General features: G+C 48.8%; 2 protein-coding genes across 9 annotated transcripts in view; one reads left to right on the top strand and one right to left on the bottom strand.

Moving 5' to 3' along the window:
• The window catches only part of RIC3 (RIC3 acetylcholine receptor chaperone), a 61458-nt gene extending 51867 nt beyond the window's left edge, over positions 1-9591 (top strand). For 7 of the 8 annotated variants that reach the window (XM_019975333.2, XM_019975334.2, XM_070803718.1 and 4 more), the window contains one exon: positions 7322-9591. In XM_019975333.2, the coding sequence (XP_019830892.2) occupies positions 7322-7758 (437 nt within the window). In that variant the 3' untranslated portion in view covers positions 7759-9591. The remainder of the gene's footprint in view (positions 1-7321) is intronic. The other variant, XM_070803720.1, reaches the window with a different exon arrangement.
• Positions 9592-12382: 2791 nt separating this feature from the next.
• TUB (TUB bipartite transcription factor) overlaps positions 12383-26041 on the bottom strand; it is a 66931-nt gene continuing 53272 nt past the window's right edge. The window contains 9 exon segments of the mRNA XM_070803717.1: positions 12383-16981; positions 17426-17597; positions 17811-17909; positions 20141-20258; positions 21118-21230; positions 21492-21689; positions 22126-22253; positions 23455-23622; positions 24808-24951. Coding sequence (XP_070659818.1) covers positions 16848-16981; positions 17426-17597; positions 17811-17909; positions 20141-20258; positions 21118-21230; positions 21492-21689; positions 22126-22253; positions 23455-23622; positions 24808-24951 — 1274 coding nt within the window. The 3' untranslated portion in view covers positions 12383-16847.

Here is a 26041-nt window from a genome sequence, read left to right on the forward strand (position 1 = left end):
TCTCATATATTCATATTTTCTTCCACCTTCTTGAACATATGAGACATATTTATAACAGCTTTCTTAACAGACTTGACTGCTGATCTTATTTTCTGTGTCATTTCTAGATCTCTTTCTAGTTATTGATATTTTCTCCTTGTTATGGGTCCTCATTTCCTGCCCTTTATGCATGCCTGGTAAATTTTGATTGGATGATGGGTATTGTGAGTTTTACATTGTGGAATGCTAGATTTTGTCTTGGTACTTTAGTGTTGGACTTCTTTCTAATACGCAGTTAAGTTACCAGAAATCAGTTGGATCCTTCAGTGCTTGTTTTTAAGGTTGCACCCTACTCCAGTACTCTTGCCTGGAAAATCCCATGGACGGAGGAGCCTGGTAGGCTGCAGTCCATGGGGTTGCTAACAGTTGGACACGACTGAGCGACTTGACTTTCACTTTTCACCTTCATGCATTGGAGGAGGAAATGGCAACCCACTCCAGTGTTCTTGCCTGGAGAATCCCAGGGACGGCGGGGCCTGGTGGGCTGCTGTCTATGGGGTTGCACAGAGTTGGACACGACTGAAGCGACTTACCAGCAGTAGCAGCAGCAGCAAAGTGGGTCCAAAGCAACCTTTATTCTGTGGCTAATTTAGCCCTGTTAGTAAAGTAACATCTTTCACTGGACTCTGCGTGATGCTTCACAAGGTCTTTCCACTTTGGCTAGTAAGGACATGAACTGTTCCCAGCTGTGTGTGAGCTCCAGGAATTTATAGGCCTAATGCTTTTAGCATTTCTTTTCCTGGCCCTGGTTGGTTTTATCCCATATATGCACAGATCCGAACACAGTTAAAAACATTAGGAGTTCCCTCTATAGATCTCTGGAGCTCTCTTTGCGAAACTCCTTTCCTTCCAGTATTTTTCCCTATATATTCTCACTGCTCCGGTCTCCCTGACTTTGTGTTCCAAGCTCAGTGAGACCACTGGGCCCTGCTTCCCTTTTCTCAGGATCCATGACTACTTTTGTTATTAATGTTTGAAAATTGGCTCTTCATAGATTTCATTTGATTTTCTAGTTGTTTAACGGGGGAATCCTCATGCCTTCATTATTGCCAGAGCAGAAGTAAGAGCGTACATATTAACATCAGAATAACCCTAGGTATATTAAATAGTAAAGGATGGAGGGGAGGAACCTTAAAAACTAGAAAAAAATAGTTGTGAATAGGTATTTGCTCTTAGCAGGAAAAAATTTCTTGAGCATAAAAGCAGTGCAAGATCTGTTCATCATAAAAACAGAAGTTAGGACTAGAGGGGAATTTCTTCAGCTTGATAAAGAGAATCTATGAAACCTACAGTTAATGTTACATTTAATGGTGAACAGTGAGTGCTTTCTCCCGAAGATTGGGAACAGGCAAGGATGACTACTTTTATTCAGCATGGTGCTGAAAGTTCTAGGCAGTACAGGAAGAAAAGGAAAGGAAATAAAAGGCCTGCTTGCAGGTCACATGATGGTCTGATAGAAAACCCTGAGGAATCTTATTTTAAAAGCTAAAACTGATAAATGAGTTCAGCAAGGTAGATAAACATACAGAAATCAGTTGTATTTCTGTACACTAGAATGAATGTGCTGGCATCAAAATGAAAACTTTGTAATCATTCGAAAAAATGAATGACTTAGGTGTAAATTTCACAAAACATGTACAGGATTTGCATGCTGAAAAACCATACAACACTGATGAAAAAATCAAAGATCTATTAATAAATAAATGGGGAGACATACTGTGTTTTTCTCACTTGCATTCATTTCACATGCTAGCAACATGATGCTCAAAATCCTTCAAGTTAAGCTTCAACAGTATGTGAACAAAGAACTTCCAGAAGTACAAACTGGATTTAGAAAAGGGAGGGGAACCAGAGGCAAATTGCCAACATCCACTGGATCATAGAAAAAGCAAGAGAATTCCAGAAAAACACCTACTTCTGCTTCATTGACTACATTAAAGCCTTTGTGTGGATCACAACAAACTGTGGAAAATTCTTAAAGAGATGGGAATACCAGGCCATCTTACCTGTGGCTCTTGAGAAACCTGTATGCAGATCAGGAAGCAACAGTTAGAACTGGACATGGAACAATGGATTGGTTCAGAATTGGGAAGGGAGTATGTCAAGGCTATATATTGCCATCCTGCTTATTTAACTTATATGCAGAGTACATCATGAAAAATGGCGTGCTGGATGAAACACAAACTGGAATCAAGATTGCCAGGAGAAATATCAGTAACCTCAGATATGCAGATAACACCACCTTTATGGCAGAAAGTGAAGAGAAACTAAAGAGCCTCTTGATGAAGGTGAAAGAGGAGAGTGAAAAAGCTGACTTGAAACTCAACACTCAAAAAACTAAGATCATGGCATCCTATCCCATCACTTTATGGCAAATAGAAGGGAAAACAGTGGAAAGTGACAGACTTTATCTTCTTGGGCTCTAGAATCTCTGCAGATGGTGACTGCAGGCATGAAATTAAAAGATGCTTGCTCCTTAGAAGAAAAGCTATGACAGACCTAGACAGCATATTAAAAAATCAGAGACATTTCTTTGCTGACAAGTCTGTATAGTCAAAGCTATGGTTTTTGCAGTAGTCACATACAGATGTGAAAGTTGGACCGTAAAGAGGGCTGAGCACCAAAGAATTGATGCCTCTGATCTGTGGCGTTGGAGAAGATTTTTGTGAGTCCTTTTGGACTGCAGGGCTTCCCTGGTGGCTCAGATGGCAAAGCATCTGCCCGCAATGCGGGAGACCCAGGTTTGATCCCTGGGCTGGGAAGATACCCTGGAGAAGGAAATGGCAACCTCTTCCAGAATTCTTGCCTGGAAAATCCCATGGACAGAGGAGCTGGTAGGCTATAGTCCATGGGGTCGCAAAGAGTTGGACATGACTGAGTGACTTCACTTTCACTTTGGACTGCAAGGAGATCAAATCAGTCAATTCTAAAGGAAATCAATCCTGAATATTCATTGAAAGGACTGATGCTGAAGCTGAAGCTCTGATACTTTGGCCAGGTGATGTGAAGAGCCAACTCATTTGAAAGACTCTGTTGGCTGGGAAAGATTGTAGCAATAAAAAGGAATGGACTACTGATAAATGCAGCAGTTTGGATGAATTTCCAGATTATGTTGAATTAAAAAAAAACCTAATTGTAAAAGGTTATTATGTAATGTGATTCTATTTATATAACAGTCTTGAAATGGCAAAATTATAGAAATGAAACTTGCCAGAGGTTAAGGAGGGAATTAGGGGCAGGAGGGAGTAGATGTGGCCATTAAAGGGCAATATAAGGGATCCTTGTGGTGATAGAAATGTTCCTGTATACTGACTATATCAGTATTAACATCCTGGTTGTGACATTATAGTGTATAGTTTTGTAAGGTGTTATCACTAGAAAAAACTAGATAGAGAGTACATGGGGTTTCTGTATTTCTTATAACTACACATGAATCTACAATTAACACAAAATTTAAAAAACTAATTAAAAAACAATGCAAGAAATTATAAGGGAGAGGATAGTATAACATAAAACTTATATGGTATACATAAAATTTTTACTTTCTGTAGATCAGACAAGGTCGAAAAGTTTTCAGAACCAACACTAAATTGGAAAAATATCTGTAACAAATATGACTGGTAATCAGCAAAGAAGCTGATATCTTTAATATATAAAAAGTTCTACAACTAATTTAGGAAACACTGATATCCACCTAGCTATGTGGTGCACAAAAGAAAAAAATTCAACTGGCTCACAAAACAGAAGAAAAATTATTTCATTCTCAGTAGTAATCAATGAAATGAAAAATGGAATTATTTATTTTCTTCCAAATTGCAAATCTTCATTATATAACATGTTCCCAAATAAGGTAAAATTATTCTTATTTATTTTCTACCTACTACTTAGGTTTTGTTGAAATTATATAGAGTTTAAGCTCCAAATGATTTGTGTAGCTTTTAAAGATATTAGCCTTTTCTGAGAATTTAACAATGTCATTAAATTTCTAACCACATTATTAATAATTATTTTACATTGATAATTCTTACAGATTTCATCTTTTACCACTTTCTTGTATACAGTATCTTCTTTCTTTAATTTAAACTTTTGATTAATTTTTGTATGTCAGAATACTTCCTTAAGGCCCTCCCCCAGCTCCCCCAAAATAGAAGGGTATGCTTTCTAAGTATTGGACTTAACCATTTTTCATCTTGATACAAGTAATTTTTTGGATGGATATAAAATTATATGATCATTTTTTGCCTTATAAGTTTTCCCTTATAAGTCTGAAAACATTGCTTCATTCTCTACTTTCATTTGATGTTGAAAATGATAACTCTTATCCCAGTCTTATTCTTTTTCTCAATGGGCATCCTGTTTTTGGTTAGCTAGTATCGTTTTCTGTCTGGAAATTCGTATTCTTTTTATATTTAAAAGTTTGAATTTGTACAAGTTCATCAGCATATATCTGACTATGTATTAATGTATGGATTTTTCAAAGTATTTTTACCTAGCATTTATCCATCTGAAGACTTGGGACTTTTTTTCAACTCAAGAATATTTTCTTATAATTTCTTGGTATTGCTCCCATTTAATCTACCGTGCCCTCTCACTGTAGAATTGTAGTAATTCTAAGATTGGATCTTGGATAGGTCTTCCGTGCAGGTTATCTTTTTTCTCATAATTTCCATTTCTTTGTCATATTTATCTTTGTCCTAGGAGAATTCTTCACCTTGAACTTCTAATAATATATTAATTTGGTTCTCAGTCATGTCTGTTTCAACCTACTCTTTTCTTCCTTATTCAGGTTAATTTTTTTTTTTTTGCAATTAGGATTTTCAGTTTCTGACAGCTCTTTCTTATATTCTGTTTGCTCCTTTTTTTATACTGAAGCCTGATTGGTTTTATACATAATAACCAGTTGAATATTACTGGAAATGTCAGTTAAAAGCTGACTGATCTTAACTCCTGTTTCCTGCATTGACTTTTTTAAGGGGCTCTCTACATGGTTTTGGAGAAGGCAATGGCACTCCACTCCAGTACTCTTGCCTGGAAAATCCCATGGACGGAGGAGCCTGGTAGGCTGCAGTCCCATGGGGTTGCTAAGAGTCGGACACGACTGAGCGACTTGACTTTCACTTTTCACTTTCATGCATTGGAGGAGGAAATGGCAACCCACTCCAGTGTTCTTGCCTGGAGAATCCCAGGGACGGGGGAGCCTGGTGGGCTGCCGTCTATGGGGTCGCACAGAGTCGGGCACGATTGAAGCGACTTAGCAGTTGCAGTTACATAGTTTGCTTAGTTTGGTTCCCATTTTGAACTGCGGACTTCCTCGTAGGACCAGTGAGTTTTTGTTTCTTGCTTATGTTTTAAGTTCTTGCATAATCAGTACGTTGGCTGATATGGGCTACTCAAGTAGTTATGAGAGTCACTGTTTGATTTTCTTCAGCAGGCTTCCCCATCATAAACCAAGGCAGATAGTCATGAAATTCCAACATAAGCTTTGTTCTTGGTGTAGGGAGAAGGCAGAAACATGCCAGAAAACAGACTTCACTCTTAAGCATTCAGTGGCTAGGAGCTAACTAGAAGTGGACCTCCCCAGCCTCTGCCTTTGACCAAAGAGACTGTGAGGACCTTGGGTAGCTAAGCTCCAGTTCATCCAGCATACTGTCCACAGTAAGTTAAACCTGGGAACTATCAGACTGCATTGGTGAGATTCTTGACACACTACTGTAGTGCTGGTGAGGATGCGAGAAGATGGAGTTTTTTTTATCACTGGTAGGACTAAAAATTTATACCATTCTTCTGGAAAGTAATCTGGCAGAGTATAAAACAGGCTTTTAAAATGTCCATCCCGTTTGGTCTAGTTTTCATATTTCTAAAAGTCTATCTTAAAAAAATAGGGAAATGGACATGGATTTATATTCAGAGATCTTAACTAATATGAAACTTATAATGGAAAATTGGAAAGAATCTGAATGTCTTACAGAAGGGGCATGGTAAATCATGTCAGTTATGTAGCTGTATGATGGGATATTTTGCAGCCAACTTTTAAATGCCTAATAATATGAAGAAGTACTCATTATATAATGTTGAAGGAAAAGAATCTGGGTACAATATTTTATGTACAGTATGATCCCTCTTTGTTACAAAAGAGAAAAATATATGTTATCACTTGCAGTGATAAAAAGGCCAGAGGTGGTACAACACATTGTTATCAGTGATGGGATTCTAGGTGATTTGTTTTCTTTTTTAAAACTTGTCTGGGTTTTTCAGATTTTCTACAATAAGCCTGTGTGACTTTGTTTTTTCCGTCTTGATCATAAATGTTGTAAAAATGTGTCTCCACACTCTGCATGGCACCAAAAAAGACCCCTACTTTTCAGAATTTGTAGGCAAAAAAAAAAAATGGTTTATGTTAGGGTTCAATTTGCCAATTATCATAATGTGCAAATGGGTTTTGGATTCTCTGGCTTTCACGTTGTACGGTGAGCACGGCTGCTGTTGCCAACAGCGGCATATGAGCTCCAGCCGGCCCATCTGCTGCTTAGGCTCGGCTTGGCTGACACAGATTTATTTCATTTCATTCTTTAATTTGGCAACATTTTCTCTTTTCTCATTATCATTGCTGGGATTCATTTTGTTTACCAGTTTGCTGTTTTCTTTTGTTCCCTGTCGTGAAGACGAAGAAGCCAACAATGGGAATTCTGTCTTCTCAAAATGCAGTCCTTGTCCTTGGGGATCTTGGGCATGTCTTGCTAAAGTGCTCTCTATTTCTGACACTTGCAAGCCATTTCTATTGTTTTGATTAGTAGAAGGCTTTGTGGTACATTTTTCAAAGAGCTCAACATTCCTTTCCTCCTCCCCCTACCTCCCACCCCGCCCCTGGGAAGCTTTGGAAACGGTTCCAGATAGAAATTATAAACATTAGCCTTGAGCTATGCTTTCTCCATCTGGTGTTTGGCACTTTTTTTTTTTTAAACTGAGGATCATGTTGTTTGTTTAATCTTCATCACTACTGCAGAAGCTTGAGGTGTGAGACTTACACTCTGCCCCAAGCAACCTGCACTTGAGAAGGGATTTTCAGCTGAATTGGTTTGTACTTCATAGAGCTGGTGGACAGTCAGCCGGATCGCCAAGAATTTGCTCAAGTGAAACTTGAGAACTGTTAGTCATCTTAGAAATTTCTTGAATGGATTTGTTGGGATAGGATGGCTGCTGCCTTGAGAAGCCTCTTTGAGCCTGACACTGTTTATTTGGAAGAGACATTCTTTGTAAGACTTTGTGCTACTTTTTTCTCTAGGTTATCCCGAAGAGACTTATCCAATTTATGACCTTTCAGATTGCATCAAGCATAGGCAAGAAACAATCCTGGTGGATTACCCTGACTCAAAAGAGCCCTCTGCTGAAGAAATAGCTGAAAGAATGGGAATGCTAGAAGAGGAAGAATCAGACCGTGTGGGTTGGGCAATGCCTACTGAGCCCAGAGCTCAGGAAGATAATTCTGTTACCTCATGTGACCCAGAGCCAGAACCATGTTCCTGCTGGTCTCCTGAAGAAGAGGATCCCGCCGTCTTGGCAGAGAATGCTGGATTTGGTGCCAACAGTTACAGTGAGCAGGAGGAAACCACCGATGAAGTGTGGCCCTACGACTTGAGAGGTGAAGGGTCAGGCATCAGTGCAGATAAAGCGGATCCAGGAGGCATGCTGAGGAAGCGGCATCCCCAGGGTTTAGAGTGAGAACGGTTAGTCCAGGACCATTACTGTTGTCCCAAGGTGACCTTTCTCTCCTCTCTGATTTTATCCTTGGCCCTGTGCCCTGTACTTCATTGTCCGTGTTTAAGTATCATAGCCAATCAGGCCACTGCCATGGATATCATGTATCCTTCCTGGTGCTTGCACACCTGTCACCTTATAAAACATCATAGAAATTAGTATGAACACAAGACAACCTCCCTCTTTCTCTTCCTTCTTTGCTCCATCAGAGATTCGATCCACTGAGTAATTTTTGATCTATCATAATTACAGATGGGACCACTCAGGGCAGAGGTCTGACTCTCCATGTTAGAAGTAACAGATGGTTTACCTGTGATGAACATCAAATTACACATGATGAGGACTTAAGGTTGCAAGAGTGAAGATTTCAGAGTCCAGGGTGCTTTATTCTGTGGGCCTTGAGCAGGTTAGTGGTCTGCTGGGTTCAAGGAGGAGAACATTTTGTTTGTGGGGATGGTGGGGCCAGAGTGGGGACTCCTGCCTGAGCTGAAGTCCCTTACAGCGAGGGCCTTTTGCAGAGCCCCGAGGCTGCCTCAAACCTCCACTTTTCTCCGGCATAGAAGACTCTCACTGACCTGAGAATGAGCCCAGAGGCTTGCTAGTAATAGTAGTAGTAGTGTTAGACACTCAGTTGTGTCTGACTCTCTGTGACCCCATGGACTATAGCCTGCCAGGCTCGTCTGTTCATAGAAATCTCCAGGCAATAATACTGGAGTGGGTGGCCATTTCCTTCTCCAGGGACAGGCCGGGAAACAGTTTTTCTCTAATAATGCCTGGATCTTTAGCTTCCTTTGTCCTTGTTCTGCTTAACAGAACTGCCAAACATAGAAGCACCTTCATACCTCTGGTCTTCTGTGGCTAGAGGAAGCTTGAGATAGAGACTTTAGTCCTTACCCTGTGGAGCCAAGGTTTGAAGCTTCAGGAAAGGCTGCTGAAGGGTGGAAGTCCTGCCATGAGATGCTCATGGGGCCGAGGGGCAGCTGACAGAGAGTAAACCCACGCACTGACAGGTAGTCCTTGCTTAGATGCTGTTGCTGAATGTTGTGCCCTCTGGGAAATTTGTTCTTACAACAAATTAAAACAGAAACGAGGAGGATTGAACTTGTAGACCACGTGCTGTCCTTGGTCTAAGGACTTTGGACCCAAGCTATTGGGTCCCTATATTGTAGGGACCCAATATAGTAGTGCCTGGGAACAGACCATGTGTTCCATATTTGGATCTGAGTCTATTGAGAAAGTTGGGCAAAGTGGGAGGTATTAGGACAGGGAGGACTGTGACCAGACCCAAAGCCTAATTTCTGAGCTGCCATCTGTCATGTGTCTCCTTGAGGTAAGATGTATTCTGTATAGTAAGGATGAGTGCATTCAGTTTACTGGTAAGACCTGAGAGTTTCAAGAGGACATATTCCCAAGGACCACAAAATGTGGGAGACTTGAAAACTAAGACATCGTGTAAAGGTGGACCTGGCTTTTAGAGTTCCACTATGCCTGGACTGAGTCAGAGGCCAAGAAAATATTTAATACCTGTTGAATCACACATAAGCACACACTGCTGTCACAGGTACGGGACCATATTAAGATCATGTGTCAGCTGCAGCTGTGCATTTTTTGTTAATGACTACAGAGAAAAGTCAAGGAAGACTGAGTCCATAGGAAGCATATTGTGTCTGTCTCTGTGTGGAACATTGGATTCACTTGTAAAGAAAGGAGTTTAAAATGTCCTGAGAATAATCTAGATGTAATATAATGCTGAAGGTGAAAAATAACATAGGTGCTCTTTCCTGTTTCGATAAATTATTTGCCGTGTTCTCTGTCTCCATTCACAGTGGGGGGCTGATTTATTGAGGAGAGTTCTGGGCCTCTGGTTCAAGTTTCTTTTTTGCCTTAGGATATGATTCCCTTATTAGAGGTGGATATTTGTTTCCTTCTGCTTATTCTCTCATTTATTCATCTTGCAGACCACTGCTCAATTCCTGCCTTTGAAAAAGAAAAAACAGTTGAATATGAGAGCCTTATCCAGTTTATTTTTTAAAATGAACTGTGAACTGTAAAGGGGCTCAAGATGGTGAGTTCTGCAGGCAGAGAAATATTGGTCACGGTCCCATACTCGTCTGTTCTGGTTGTAGAATCTGGCCAGCTCCTTAACCCCGGGAACTTTGGCTTCCTCATTGCTAAAGCTGGGGAGTCAGAGTCCAGGTCTTACAGGGTATGAGGATTAAATCACAGTCACAGAGATTAAGTGAAATCATCATTGCCTATAAAGCAACATTGGTCCTGTCTCATGTAGGATGACCACTCAGCAAGCGGTGGCTACTTTATTGTGCAAGATTTTATGCTGTAATTGCAATACGGACCCAAATCCATATGAGCACAGAGGAGGAAAAGGTCACTTTTGCTAAAGGACTTCCAAGAAACTCCACCCTCGGAGATGGGTCTTGAGGGATGCTACGAACTTCTCCAGATGTGCAAGGAAGAGAAAGGATACAGTTGGCAGAAAGAGTGGTGGTAGAGCAGTGGGTGTGAGACTAGATGGATGTTCAGGTATTTTGGTATTTGAGGCTGGTATGTAAGGTGTCACATAACCAGCTCTTTATTTGGAATGTTCATCTCTGGGGGCAATTGGCTTGTAGAAACAGTTCTGCCCCAAGTACTGAGACCTCATGATGATTCTTGCTGCCCTGATTCTTGGTGGGCTTATATAACAGGAAACCATTTATGTATTTATATTTTAAAAAATTTACTCTTCAGTCATTTCAGATTAGGCAGTTCTTTTTGGATTTTTCAGAATTATGTTATTCTTCAGGGATGAGATTATATGTATATATACAGTCCAGGAGGACCAAAGTCATGGGCCTGGTTTTTGTCATCTCTCTTCTCCTGGTCTTCATTTCTCCAGAACTGATCTGGGTTGAGAACTGGATCAGCCCCCTGGCACTAGGTCTGCAGTGACTCCTGGGCACCGTGGCAGAGCACAGAGTCACACCTCTGGGGTCAGAGAGTTGGCCTAGGAGATAACTGCATCACGCAGGGCCATGCTTAGTAACTCAGGTGGGTGATCTGGCCTGGAGGGGCCCTTTCCTGGTCAGACCAGGCGCACAAGGAGAGCACCTCCCGAGCTCCAGGACTAGTGCTGTGGGAGCTCGGGAGCCAGGGTCAGAGAGCTGCAGTGAGGAGCGGAGGCCCGTATGGGCTCTCGAAGAGCTGCCTGTGAGCACCCCATGCACCTTCCATGGCCTGGGTCATCCAGCGACTTGTAGTCCAAACTGGGACACTTTAGGAAAAGGGAGCTTTAATAATAATTACACCAGGATAATAGCTGTCAACCAGGACTCTCCATGGACCCTGTCCAGAGCTGTTAAAGAGATCATGTTTAACCTGATCACTAAACCACAAAACCATCTTCCCTTTTTTCATAGTAGTGTCCTTCATATGCTATTTCCCAGAGGCAAGCCATGGAAAGAGGCCACAGTCCAGGTAGGTTCTTGATCTGGGGTAATAAACCAACACTACTCATTACCACATTAAATTCCCTCAACCCAGACTACATTCCAGAGGAAACTCGAACACTTCAGCTACCCAGAAAGGAGAAAAACAAAGTGTCACAGACTTTGCTTTGATGATTTTCATACAAATCTTTCTAAAATGTACCTAATGTTAGGTTTTTCCTTTCCCATTTTCTTATACAAATTAAATAGGCCAAATTTCTTTATCTTAGACTACTCCTTAACTTCTCTAAGTACCAGTTTCCTCAGTTTTGAATTGAGTAGCTCTCCAATTTTGAATTGGGAAGCTCTCCCCTTGCAGAGCTGTTGGGATGAAATGAGATGGTATATATAGCATCTGTCCAGGGTAGCCAGTGCTGGGTGCTCAGGCCAGTGCCATCAACAGCATAGCACTCACCAAGTTCCTGTGCTGCCAGGCAGTTGGACTTGATGCTCCAAGGCTATCCTGACTGCCAGGAATGGCCCAGATCCCAGGTCCTGCAGTCACTGGGTGACTTCAGTTTTGACCTCCCCATGTAGGACCAGACCTGTAGCTGTCAGGCATAACTGCAGCCTCCCTTGCTCTTGACTTCAGATCTGCCACAGGCTGAAAAGAAAAGCATGTAGCATGTCCAGGTTCTGTTCAAACAGGTTGGGCTGCTCTGCATATGGCTAGAGGAACCCAGTGGCTAGGTCTTCATGTTATTTCTACCACTTTGGCTTTCCCTGCCTTTTTTCAGCTCCACAGCCCTGCGTGTGTTCCTCTGGGCCAGGCCCACAGGGTTTACTCGGAAGCAGCAGCCTGCTCTTCCAGCTGGCACAGCTGAGCCTGCAAAGGATGCGCTAACTTAGTACTTCCTGTCCTTGCCCTTCCCAGCCTGTGTGTGTGGGTTCTGACCATCTTTAAACTTGAGGAGCACAGCCAGAAGGAAGACAGTTTCCTCCCACAGGTGACTGTTTCCAAACCAGCTATGATCCCCTTGTTACCACCACCCTCCTGCCCTCCCCTGAGGCCCTTAGGGCAGAAGGAATGAATGATGTAGAAAAAAACTTCTAGGTAAAGAAACATGTTTTCTCTTTCATAGGGGGAAAAAAGTGCACAGCAGTGTTGAAACAGTTCAAGTTTAATTTGTTGATATATGGTTTGTACTTAGACAAACATTAAAGTTCTACAACATACATAATGTCAACATGGGAAAATACCACCTTTGTCATTGCACATACCAATAAATAAATACATTTGCTCCAGAATACCAAAGAGTTTATTCAAAAAATCACTTAATAAAAGCACAGTTTTGCAAGTTTGTCTAAAACTCGATAATTTTGAACAAAAATAAAATGTCTAACCACTCCAAAATAGGAAAAGACAATCTTGTGCAAACAGACATACACATTCTAGGCATTATGCAAACTGGCTAAATGTACGCTCTCAACAAGAGAAGTGTCAGCATTCTAAGTCCCCTTTGTCACCAAATGCAGGACTAGGGAGGCCAGAGTTGGGCTTCCCTTTCTATGTCACTCTGTTACTCTCTAGGAACCTCTGGATCTCAGCCTAATCTCCAGCTCTGCCTGGATCTTGAGAGGGAAGCAGGGAGGAACGAGAGAACAGAGGAGGAAAGAGGTGTGACATCTTTCTCAGGAAAGAAAAAAGGCACAGTGATGAGCCAGAAAGTGATGGAGCAAGGACCAACCTTCATTCAGCCCGAATCCTACCGCAAGCTGTGACAGTCTAACCTTCTCATTCTGTGAGAAAACGGATCTAGAAAAACCCCACGGTTTACTCAAAATCACTTGATTACTAAGTGCTGTAGTGCTTCCTGTAAGAACCAACTTGCTTCTCAACCTGGTTGGAAAATTCAAAAACCAAACCTGTCCTAAAACTTCTGTTGGACTTTCCCCCCCATATCCTGAGATGAAAGAAAACTGCAGAACTAGAGGCATGGAAGGACAGATGACCAATAAACTCAAAAACAAGAGCCCATAGTTTGGCCTGTTGTGGGGCTGCTCCAGTTCTCCAGGCCAGGGCCCAGGGCAGTGTAGGGTCGCGGCGCTGGGCCCTGAGTGCCAGGGAGTCAGGCCCCCCTTAGCGCTGGGCGTCAGAGCAAGCGGCCTCCTTCAGCTCTCTGGAAACGTGTGCTCTGAGCGCCCCCTGGCATCCTGAGGTGACAGAGCTATCTCAGCTGGGGTAAGGAACGGTAGAGAAGGGAGGGCCAGGGTTCCCACAGGAAGGGGAAGCCAGGGACCCCACCCTGGAGATGGAATTTGTGCTTGCGTTAACAGAGCCGTGGACACGGCCAGCCCACCCACCCCCCTCACCTACTGTAAGGAAAGCACAGGCATCTTAGTTTGAAATCATCACTGGCTTGTTAAGTTCAGAACTACCTCTGAATATATGGTAAATTCATTTAGAGGTAAATGCCCCACTATTTCCAGAGGGGAAAAAAAAGACATCTGCTTCTACAGTTTTGTTCCTTTTTGTCACTGCAGGAGGCGGGCCCCAAAGGTTCTCTTCTAGCCTGTGATGATAACACTCCTTGGCTTCTAACACCTGTCCTCAACATGGGTCTGAACCTCACATGCTTGTTCTGAATTAGTATCATGATTTTTAAGGCACATTCAACTAGAATAAGTTCAAATTCATCCAAAGCACGCATGCAACACACCAATTTCTCCAGCTAATGCAGAGTGGAAACTGAAGAACTAAACTTTTCTGGATAGCGTCTTCCCAATAAGAACCTCCGGAGAAGGGGTTGGTACTTTCCCAGGTACGCTTTCTGATCAAAGGGCATGAAATGAAGGAACAAAATCCACAGGTGATCACAGCTACATCCTCATTCCTTTCCTATTCATCCACAGAAATATGATAATAGGAAACCTTGATTGTTCACCGATTGCCCTTGGCCCCAAATACACACAGAGACAAAGAGACAGACACAGAGCACCTTAGAGCCAGAAGGAAAGAAAAGCCAGGACTGGAGAAGAGTTAGGGATGTGAACCTTACTGCTCTGCAGGACTGTGTAGGGGCAGAGATGGGGTGTAGCCCCAGGAGGAGCTGGCAGCAGGAGCAGTTACAGAGGAGCTGCCTAAGGCCCCAGCTACCCAACTCCCGTGGGGCATGCTTGCTCCATCACTAAGTTCCCTGCCCAACCAAGGACCATCTGGGCAGTGGGTATGAAGGGCAAGGACTCTTAACCGTGTGAGAGACTGAGCCCAGGTGGTCTCCAGGGGTTCCAGCAGCTTTAGGAGTCTGGGCCCATGGTTAAACCAGCATCACCCAGAATGGGGTCTTAAAAAAGACCTTGTGAGGCTGGGTCTCCAGCAGGTGATGAGTGCTCTTGCCTGTCACTCAGTACCTAACAGCGTTTTGTCGTTGAGCTACCCTTTGCCACACCCAGGCTGGAACTCTGAGGCCACACTCCCGACCCTAACGAAACACCCGTCAACCCATCCTCTGTGTACTGGAGGAGTAAGCAGGCGACACGTTTTCCATCGTATGTCTAATGAATTCTCCACTCTGCCACCAGGATCCTCCATCTCACAAAGATCCAGAATCAACCTTTCTACCTTAAAATCACTGACCCAGAGAAACAGCTTGACTAGACATTAGGGGTCATCTCGCTTCTGTCATTCCAAATGTCAGCAGGTCTCCAAAGTCAAGACAGGAAGAGCCAAGCTGGGACTATGGAAAGGAGGGGAGCACAAAAGTATTTCCCTGGGAAGCGGGCCTGCTCCAGGACAGAAAGTTCCAGTGCCCTCAAGAAGGTCCCAAGTCAGAGTGGTCTAGGTACCAGACCATGTTAACAACCAGAGATGGATGCCCCAGGTGTGGCCAGGTCCCTGCTAGGGCAGGAGGCCTCGCTTTAAGCACTCAACGCATGAAAACCTAGATTCCTAGGAAATGAGAACATCCTAGTTCCACTGAAGTCAAAACAGCTCCACCACCTCACTCAGGGCCTTCCTAACATGTTTGAAGTATGACTCCTAAAAAACCCAACTTCTGTGTAGTCTTTCCAAGCACATCCATCTACTCTGAAGTGAGGAACGACTCTCGCTTGCTTTCCATTGATTTCTGATCTCCATCTGGGCCGGCAGCCTCCGTCAGGATGAATGACACATACGCCAAGTGTTCCCAAGTCTGCAGCGTAGATGGTGCCATCCAAGGAGGAGGGTGGCAGAGGGAGAGGTCAGGCCACTCACAACTACCTGTCACACCTGGATATAAAACTGGGCTGCAGCCTTGCTGAAGCCTACCCTCGGGGAGGCGGGGGGGGGCAGACACAGGCCAGTCCTGATCAGACGGATGTGCAAAATCAGACAGCTTTCAGCAGGGAACTGCCTGGTTTCCCACTGAAATGGCCTCAATCTCACCACCTCTTGACATTTCTACACCTCTTGACATTTCTAAGTCTGGAATCAGGTGCACGGGCATGCATATTGTGCCCCAGGAAGGCCAGAGACAGCAGTTTTTTGGGAGGAGAGTGGGAACAAGGAAATGAAAGGAGCTGAAATCCAAATTCTGCCCTTAATCAGCCAGGTGACTCCAGGCAAGTCCATCTTCTAGGTGATCTAAGGGTTGGTCCTGCCACCTCTGATCCCTTGTGGTTCTAACATGTCTCCTGCTCTCCTCACCCTTTCCCATTCCCAGCTCACAACTACACACACGCCCTCAGTGGCCACAGCCTAGGCTTTACTGTAGGGAGCTGAAGCACAGGCAGGAGCCCCAGGCACACCTACCTGTGTGCAGTCTGGGGCTGGCATCTTGGGGTTCCCTGGGTCAGCCGACAGGGCTCCTGGACAGCCCTGGCCCACGTGCCACCTGTATGCTCAGTCTGTATGGATCCTACAGACCCTACCTGCTAAGACGTTTGGCCTTGGGGGCCGGCCTCCTGCCGCCTCTGTGCGCACAAAGAAATCCTAAAGAAATCAAATGAGCCCCAACTGCAGGCCGCCAGCCAATTCTCACAGCCACAGCCAGGCCCTGCAACCCTGACAGGGGCCTGCCCCTCACCTTTCCACCCCAATTCCTCCCAGGCCTGGCGGAGGCCAGCTGACGCTTGAGGACTTTCTGCAGTTGTAAGAGCCAGGCTCAGCTACCCAAGCCTGTGCTATGTAAAGCTGTTGTGCCCCAACACTCACACACGCTCTCACACACTCACACATACACACACTCTCACCGAGCCCCTCACTGCTGGGGCCCGTGGTCATCGGACCCCGGGCTGAGTGGACGCTGGGCCACAGCAGCCCTGCCTTGTGCTTCCTCTCCCTCTCCACCTCTTCACGCCTCCCCTGCTGAAGGGGCTGCTCCGCTTGGCAAACAGGACTGCAGCAGGACACGAACCCGAGAGTGGGGGCACAGAAAGGATCTGTGCTGGTCCCCTCGTGCCCCCCACTCCTCTGCCTCAGCAGCAAAGGCAGAGGAGCCCGTTCCCGGATGGCTGAGCCCGGGGCCCACCGAGAGCCACAGGTTCACCTGGCAGGGGGCCTATGTACAGGGGTCAGTGGGGCTGCTCCACAGGCAGGCGGGCAGCGCCACTCCAGGCTGGGCCACCCCAGAGGGCACGAGGTGGCCTCTACTCGCAGGCCAGCTTGCTGTCGAAGCTGGACAGGGCAATGGCAAAGGCCTGCAGCGCACACAACGGGTAGTTGTAATCCATGGTGAACACGTCCTCTGCTACGCGGCCAAACTGCATCACGATGTAGTCCGCTGGAGACAGGCAGAAGTGAGGACACAAAGAAGGGCAGAACAGGGATGCAGACGGACAGACGGACACCCAAATCATGGGAAGAGAGGCCAGAAGCAGAGATGCCAAGAGGATCCCAGAGGCGGCAAAGCACAGACCAAATGGGAGCAGTGGCAGGAGAGATGAGCAGGTGACAAGATGCAGACACACAGCAGGAGATGGGGAAGGAGAGGAGGCCGTTCAGAGGTGCTCCCCGCCTGAGACTCTGCCGCGCGCACAGAATCCAGGGTCAGGGCTCCAGGGGAGGCTCTTCCAGGGCCTCCCAGTCATTAAGGTCACAAAGTCCTTTACCAACCCAATAACCCATGTCCTTAAACTCTGAGCTCTACAGGCAGGGCTGAGTGGGCTGAATCCTGAGCTAAGGGCCCCGGTGTCACGCAGTCGTGAGTCAGGGCAGAAACACTCACGGTCATTGCCGTGGATGATCTGGAAGTTCTTCACCGAGGCCTGAGTGACGCGCCCGTGGAAGTTGAGTACGTAGGACTGCGTGTCGTCGTTCCAGACGGGCGTCTTGTTTTGCAGCTCGATGATACTCTCTGTGTTCTTGTTCTGCCAGCGCGCTAGCAGCGTCTCATGCTCCTGGGAGGGCAGCCTTGGCTGAGCCAGGTGCGGGCCTTGGCCCCATGACCGCCCCAGAGTGATCTGCCCCGGGGTGGGGCTCCTTAGATCTCCCTAAGACCCCCAGGGCTTCTCATACTGTTTACACATGCACAGCCGCTGGAGCTGTGCCCTCAGAAGTGCATGCAGAGGCTGGGAGGAGGGGGAAAGCGGGTGGGATGGGTGGAGACTCACGTTGCGGGGCCGGATGGAGACTCTCTCATGAACCATGGTCATGCCCGGGACAATCACACTCATCTTCCGAGGCCCCTTAAAACCTAAGACGTTTGTCTCCTGGGAAAGAGAGAGAAGCTCACTCAATAGTGGCCATCTGAAGACACTACCTACCTGCTGGACAGACTGGAGGAGCGATAGAGATGAGCTAGTCAATCGCCACTTGAAGGTACAGGAGGCATCTGTAAACTTACCGTGTCCAGAATCGGCTCCTTAATCTCCACTTTGCCCAAACAAGCTGCTCTTACCATCTTCCTCGCTCCAGTGAACGACATCTCCATTCTTTCATCTGCTCAAACTACCTGGAGTCATAACTTAACTCCGCCCACCCTCACATACCTCTTCTAACCTATCAGCAAATGCTGTCAGCTCTTCCTTCAGGTTATACTCAGAATTCAACCACTTTTCAACCACCATCATCTCTCAGCAAGAACACAGGACCAGCCTTTAGCTGGACCCTGCATTTCCTCAGCCCCCACCCCACCTCCTTGTCATCTGTTCTCCACACAGCACTGAGCGGTCCTGGTGAGTCAGGTCATTCTTCTCAGTTCACTCAGTAAAAGATTGTGGTCTTACCTCGTGCTGCAAGGCCTCACGAAATAGGGCCCCATCACCCCCTCCTCTCTTCACCACCTACTCTCTGCTACATTCCCTGTCCTCCTTCTGCTCCCCTGACATGCCAGCATTTTTGCTCACCATCTCAACACCTGCACAGTTGGCGCTCACTTCCTTCTGGCCTTTACCCAAGCACTACCTCAGTGCTTGGTAGTGCTTGGGTAAAGCACTACCTCAATGAGGCCCTCCCTGCCATCCTTCCTAAAAGAATATTCATAGCCCTCTTCCTCTTCCGGCGTGCTGCGGTTCATGGGGTCGCAAAGAGTCGGACACGACTGAGCGACTGAACAGAACTGAGCCCTGTTCCTGCTTTATCCTTCTTCAGTTCAGTCGCTCAGTCGTGTCCGACTCTTTGCGACACCAAGGACTGCAGCACGCCAGGCCTCCCTGTCCATCACCAACTCCCAGAGCCTACTCAAACTCATGTCTACTGTGTCAGTGATGCCATCCAACCATCTCATCCTCTGTTGTCCCCTTCTCCTCCCGCCTTCAACCTTTCCCAGCATCAGGGTCTTTTCAAACGAGTTGGTTCTTCGCATCAGGTGGCCAAAGTATTGGAGTTTCAGCTTCAGTATCAGTCCTTCCAATGAATATTCAGGATTGATTTTCTTTAGGATTGACTTTGGGATTCCTTTAGGATCTCCTTGCAGTCTAAGGGACTCTCAAGAGTCTTCTCCAACACCACACTTCAAAAGCATCAATTCTTTGGCGTTCAGCTTTCTTTATGGTCCAATTCTCACATCCATACATGACTACTGGAAAAACCATACCTTTGACTAGACGGACCTTTGTTGGTAAAGTAATGTCTCCCCTTTTTAATATGCTGTCTGGGTTGGTCATAGCTTTTCTTACAAGGAGCAGGTGTCTTCTAATTTCATGGCTGCAGTCACCGTCTGCAGTGATTGTGGAGTCCCCCCAAAATAGTCTCACTGTTTCCATTGTTTCCCCATCTATTTGCCATGAAGTGATGGGACCAGATGCCATGAATGTTATGTAACTGTTCTATATCTTTCCCCCCCACTCAGGGTTCAGGTCCCAGAAGGGTACATCTTTGTTCACTACTGTCTCTCAGTGCCTCAAATGGCACCTGGGGCTAAGTATCACTTCAAGAGATTCAGACTGCCTCCCCAGAGCTGACCAGCAGGTGGCACCACTGGATCATACGAAACAGCTATGAAGTCCCAAGCTAATGGTACCAGTCCCTCATTTTGAAATTAGACGGAGAAATTCCTTGTGTTTATATCCCAGTTCGGTATCTATGAGCTGTGTGACACTGGCAAGTGACCCAACCTCCGACCTTCAGTTTCCTCATCTATATAATAAAGAAGATAGGCTTGAGTTCTTAGGTTGAATGTTCAGTGAGATGTTTATGCAAAGGGCCTTACAATTCATTTAGGAGCTGAATACTGGAGGGAAGACTGGAGGGTTGCACCAACATGAACCCAGGCCTCCTGCCTCCTCCTTCCCAGGAGGCACCCAGGCTGGGCTGCAGAGAGGCAGGCCTAGTTCCCAGAACTTGCCCGGCAGGTGGTCAGCTGTGTTCTGTCCCAGGCAGGGGCCACTCCACTGCCCTCCTTCTCTGCCCACAAAAGTAGATGGAATAGGCCACAGACAGGTAGCAAGTCCTGAGTGTCATGTCTAGCTTGAAGCCCAGAGACCCAGGGCCCACGACTCACATAGCAGACAGCAGCCAGCTCCTGACGCAAGGTTCCACTTTCCAAAGTAGAGGCTGATGCTTTCTGAGGGTTGACTCCATTGTCATACACGGTGAACTTGGTGCCCATGAGGTTGGACCTGAAGGACAGACACAACCATTGTAAGGTCGTGCATCCTCTGTCCCTGGGCAGGGAGTAGCTCAGAGGCTATCCTAGGGAAGGAAGACTCGAGGGGACCTTTGTGACCTTTGTGGGCAGACAGCAGCGGACCTGGGGGTACACTGTTCACAGAATCATCTCAGAAGGCACTTCATGGACAGAAGGCCTCGACTTGCTCCGAGTTTAATCAAAGGGCATCTCAGCTGAGCTCAGGGAAATCGGAGTTCCACAGAAGGTCTCCCTGGAGGAACTGGAGTGGCCCCCGTCATGGAAGGTGAGCCACCACAGGGGCACCTGGCAAGACTGCAGAGGGGACTCAGCACCCCATGGAGGGTGGAGACGATCCGCTCTGTCCCGTCAGCCTGGGAGTTATGGTCCAGCCCCATCTCCAGCTCTAAGCTTGAGTTATGCTCCCGAATCTGCCACACTTCTCAGCACGCCCTCCCTCACCTGAGGCCTAGCTCAGAGCCTTCGCCCCACCCCTAGGTTGGTTCCTCTTCCCTCAAGGGCTCACTCCTGCCCCTTGGCACCAACCATGAGACCAAGACGGCTCTTCCAGGGTGGCCTACATCATCCCTGACATTGTGGAGTTTGACTTGTCCCCCCTAGTGGGCCTGCGCCCCCTCTACCTGGGAGCAGCTTAGGGTAGGATGAGTGAGGCTCATCTTCAAATCTGGCTGTAAGCTAGCACAGATCTGAGCCTGTGGTTGATCTGATGGACAGAGAGAACCCTGGGAGAGGATCCAATGCTTGACCTCCTTCAGGGGCAGCAGCAGCCCTCTGCAGAGCCTGCCCCAGCCTGCCCCACCCCCGCTGGCCTCCTGGGGGCGCGCTGGTACCGCAGTTTCCCGATGTAGCTGTCCCCTCCTCTAGACAAGTCTGTAGGGTCCACGGAGATGAGGTAATTGGAAGTTTTACTCTTCTTTCTCTTCCTTCCCGCCAGGAGGAACACCTTGGGGAGTGGAGCAAAGTCATGCATGTTCCAGGCCCAGCCTCCAGTCCACATGCAATCCCAGGACCACTCACACAAGCGATCCCCTCGCTTCAGCTCTTGAACATACACATGTGCACACATATGCACCAATGGGGACACAGGCTTCTGTCTCTTTGGGGGAACTGGCAGGTCAGTGCTACAGCTGAGGCTTCCAGTCCCACTCCAGCCCCCAGGACTTCAAGCCCACAGGATGAAACTGCACGTCCAAGCCAACCTCACCTTCTTCCCGTCCTCACGGTCCAGGTGCAGGAAGTAGGTGGGGTACATGCCCCGGTCCATGCCCTTCTTGTCCCGTGTGATGCGGCACTTGATGGTGATCCCCTGGGGGGCCGGCCTCAGGGCAAACTCTTCGAGATCCTGGACCTCAACATCCACCGACGGCTCGGGGGCTGTGGGGCTGGGGGCCGAGGCTGCCTCCTACCAAGGAGAGAGGAGGAGCCTAAGACCCAGGCAGGGACCCCGAGCTGCTGAAATTGATGGTCTGGAATCCAAAGCTGCCCCCATGTGGTGGTGGTGGGAGACAGGGCTGGCACCCTGGGATGTGGGCACAGAGATCTTGCCCCTGGGCCAGCAGCTGGCTTCCTAGCTGTTCCTTCAGCTCAGCACCCCAGGGTAGGGATGGAGGGAACAGGCAGGCTCTCAGAAGCCATGCTGTCCAACTCCAGCTCCCCCGCCCTCTGGCTTGACTGAAGACTGGGAGGACAGAAGAGCCCCAGGGGAAAAAACTCTTGACAGGCACCTCGGCCCAGCCCTCGGTCCCGGAAAGCCAACTCCGCCTCACTTCACTTCGTTCCCCTCCCACCTGGGTGGCACTGCTGTCTGCCTTCCTGCTGAGCAGGAGCTCCTCACTCACCCTGGTGGACTTCCTGCTCGTGGCGGAGCTGGGGCGGGTGTTGCTATTCAGCTGGGAGGAGCTGGAGCTGTTCTCGTCCTCCTCCTCCTCCTCCTCCTCCTCCTCGAAGCTCATGCTGCTGGAGATGCCTGGGCCGGGCAGAGGAGTGGGAGGGGACGAGTGGTCACACAGGCACACCCAGTCACTCACCCGTCCACTGGCTCCAAGTCACCCATTCACACAACACACACGGACACACACACGCAGAGTGGCACGTACACACGTACATCCACGCACTCCCACGCACACATTCAGATGCACACTAGGATGCTCTCTCTCTGGTGCATATGTGAGCTGGGGCTGGTCACTGTCCCCGGGTGCAGCCCCCCGCCCAGCCTCAGCTGTCAGACCCTATCTGACAGCCAGGGTGCCCTGTCTCCTGGGTAGCAAGGCCTGAACTGAGCTGGCCCTGCCTGGGAGCCTCCGTCTCTGGCCTCAAGTCTACTGGAGGCCTTGGCTGGCAAAACCTATAAAATCTCGAGTAAGGCCCAACTCCTCACTCAGTCTGATGCTCAGGTCCACCAATCCTCTCCAAAGAAAGTGAAAGTCGCTCAGTTGTGTCTAACTCTTTGCGACCCCATGGCTCCTCTGTCCACGGGGATTCTCCAGGTAAGAAGACTGGAGTGAGTGGCCATTCCCTTCTCCAGGGGATCTTTCTGACCCAGGAATCGAACCAGGGTTTCCAGCACTGCAGGTGGATTCTTTACCAACTGAGTTACCAGGGCGGCCCATCCTCTCCAAAACCTGCCCTGTCTACATGCCTTCACATCTTCACCCCAGCTCAACAGCCCTTCCTCCAGGAAGCTGTCCCTCATGCAACGTCTCAGAACGTGTGCACTGTGGGCTCTCCCTACACCACCTCCCTGGGGCAGAGCTCACTCTCTGGGCAGCAGGTCTCCTGGGACGGTATGCCTTGCCTCTCAGCCTCCTGGCCCTGCTCCCTCTAGCTCAACAGAGTGGGGACATTTTGTAAGAAAAGAACTTTCTCAGAGGGACAAAAGGGAAAGGAAATCTGTCCCCACACCTGGGCCTCCCTGTGGGCAGGAGATGGGGATGGGGACCCAGGGCTGGGTTGTGGGCTGACTGGTTCCTTGAGCCACACTTCTCTCCCTCAACGCAGCCTTCTCAGGGGTCCCTGCCCAAGCTGCTCACTGGTCTCCAAGTGTGCCCCCAACCAGGGCCTGGGAGGAGCTGAAACAGACACAGGAGGGCCATGCTCCCTGAGAAAGGTGCACCGGAGAACCTGGGGCTGAGCTTTGGGGGGTGTCTCTGGACCCCCACGGGGCTCACCCTTCCTCTGCATCGTGGCACGGATGTCCTGCCCACCGGGCCGTGTGCCGCCACCTGTGGCCGTCTCCCCCGCGTCCTGGGCCTGGTCCGACTGGCCCACAGTCAGGATCTGCACAGGGCCTCGGGCCTCAGACTTGTCTTCAGCCAGTGCTGCTGGCCCGCCGGAGCCTGCAGGCCATGGACACTCCTGAGTCCCATCCAGGGGTGTGGAGGGGGCGGGGCAGCCTGGATCCCCAGGTGTCCAGGAAGAGGGTGAGGGAAGAACGGGGACACCTCTGAAAACTTTATTTGAAAAACCAATTTTTAAAAAAAAGAATGACCACTGTCAGCCTCTTAATGATGGATGAGCTAGGAAGGGGCACAGGCTCCATTTCTTCTGCTGTTCCCCCACATCTGCGGCTGAGGGGGGCACTGAAATGCCTCGCGTCCCTAGGCAGCCGGCTCCAGGTACATGGTGAGCAGGAGAGGAGGGAGAACGAGGCCGGGTCCAACACAGCGAGGCCACCACTCAGCTCGGACACGGCCAGCTCTGCACTCTCAGTGCCGGCCTGCTCTCTCACATGCACACACAGACTCACACACATCAGTGGAACGCACAGGGCCCCTGGAAAAAGACAGGTCGGCGTACACTCGCCTTCCCAAACGGAGGAGCTCCCACCTCCCCCATCAACCTTCCTGCCCAAGTTGCCACAGCTTTGGGACCAGAAACAAGGCCTGGCCCACACACCTGGGCTTGGCCTAAAATGCTGCAGTCACTCCACAGGCCCTCGGACCCAACACACCACTGTCGACCATGACATGGAGGCCTGGAAGCCCCCCAGGTCCAAGGGCTGAGGAGTAGGCTGGCCAGCAGAGACGGGACTCAGGGCAGGGCCACTGTAACTGGCCTTGATCTCCAGGGATCTTTTCTGGAGAGGGAGGAGCAGAGGGAACAGACTGGTCTGTGGGCCAAGAGGAAGGAAATGGGACTGGAGAAGTGAAGAAGCCCACAGGACGACTGAGCACTGCCCAAAGGGGAAACAGGCTGCCCGGGAGACACTTAGGCTCCCAGAGGAAGTGTCCTGATCAGGGTGGAGGTGCTTGGGCGGGCGGGGAGGGGCTTCCTGGGCCACAGCTGAGCTGGACTTCACATCCTCCGGCAGCGGGAGAGTCTTGCCCAGGCCCACGGGCCAGCCGGTCCCACATGAGCAGGAGGAGGCCAGTGAGCCAACTGGGGGATCCTGAGTGCCATTTGGGGCTCTCCCCGAGGACTCTCACCCAGCCCCTCACCCCCAAGCCTGGAGGACAAGCATCCTGCCAGCCCCACAGTGGGGGCCGGGCCTCCCGAAGAGGGGGCAGTAAAGGCAAGCCAACCTTTGTGCTTCCCCTTCCTCTCCTTCCTAGAGGCCCCGCCCTGGCCCCCTGCCGCGGCGGCCGCCTTGGTTCTCTTGGCTGAGGCTGGTGCTGTGGGGTGGGCAGTTCCCAGGGGCACACTGGCAAGCGAGTCGGCCTCTTGAACTGCTCAGGAGAAGGCCGGGGAGGGGGAGGGAGAGAGAGAGAGAGAGAGAGAGAAATGCATACAAGGTGAGACCAGAGCTCCAGCACAACACTTCCCAGCTCCCCCACCAGGGCCTCTGTACCATCATCCCTCCAGGCAAAGGTGTGCAGGGCAGGCCAGGCTGGAGGGAGGTGGCACCCCCCACCCCAACCCAACAGGGTGCTAAAGTCAACAGCCTGGTCTGGTCCACGACCACCCCAGAAGCAGAGCAGTTGGGGAGGCAGAGGGAGTGTGCCTGCAAGAGTGGGGCTCACCGATGATGGTGGGTGAAGACAGAAAAGGCGGCAGTGTCCAGAAGAGACCACAGTGAGGGCGAGCACCCCAGGGACTGCACTGCTCTCCTGGGACAAGCCCTCGAAGCAGAATAAATGGATCCCAAGAGCTGCCTGCCGAGTGCAAGGTCTCGGAAGGGCCACCACTGGGGATCTCCACCCTCTCCAGGCATCAGAAGCCCAATCTGTCAAGGCCCTTGAGTGGCTTCTCACTGCTCACTGCTCTTAAGATGACGACCAGTGTCCTCCCGCAAGCCTGGCCTTCCCCTTGGCCTAACTGTGCCCTTGGCACCTGTTGGGCATCCCAGGTCCCAGACACACCCCAGACTCCCTCCTGCCTGCCACGGGCCTGCTCTTGCTGTCTCACCACCTGGAGTGCCCTCACCACACAGCCCCCGCTCCCACTAACTCCCATCAGCCTGCGAGTTCCAGCTCAGACGTCACCTCCTAGGGAAACCCTGCTCCGGCCACTACTCTGCCATATACTCGCCGAGCTTGGCTTCCTTCCGCAACCCACACCTATGACAGTCTGTTTCATCCTCTCCCTGCTCCTAGATCTTAAGGTCCATGAGAGAACAGAGACTGCATCGGTTTGTGCTCACCCTGGACCCCCAGCCTCTAACCCAGAGCCTGACACAAACAAGCTCTCAATAAATATTTAAGAAATGGATAAATATATACATGAATGAACACAGCCAGTAGGTCAAAAACTCTCCACTGGGATAAAATGCTGGTTCTGATTTATCTCATCTTCTTCTGGAGTTCCCTAGTTGCTCAT

Source organism: Bos indicus, chromosome 15 (assembly GCF_029378745.1).
Source record: "Bos indicus isolate NIAB-ARS_2022 breed Sahiwal x Tharparkar chromosome 15, NIAB-ARS_B.indTharparkar_mat_pri_1.0, whole genome shotgun sequence".
NCBI classification, from domain to species: Eukaryota; Metazoa; Chordata; class Mammalia; order Artiodactyla; family Bovidae; genus Bos; species Bos indicus.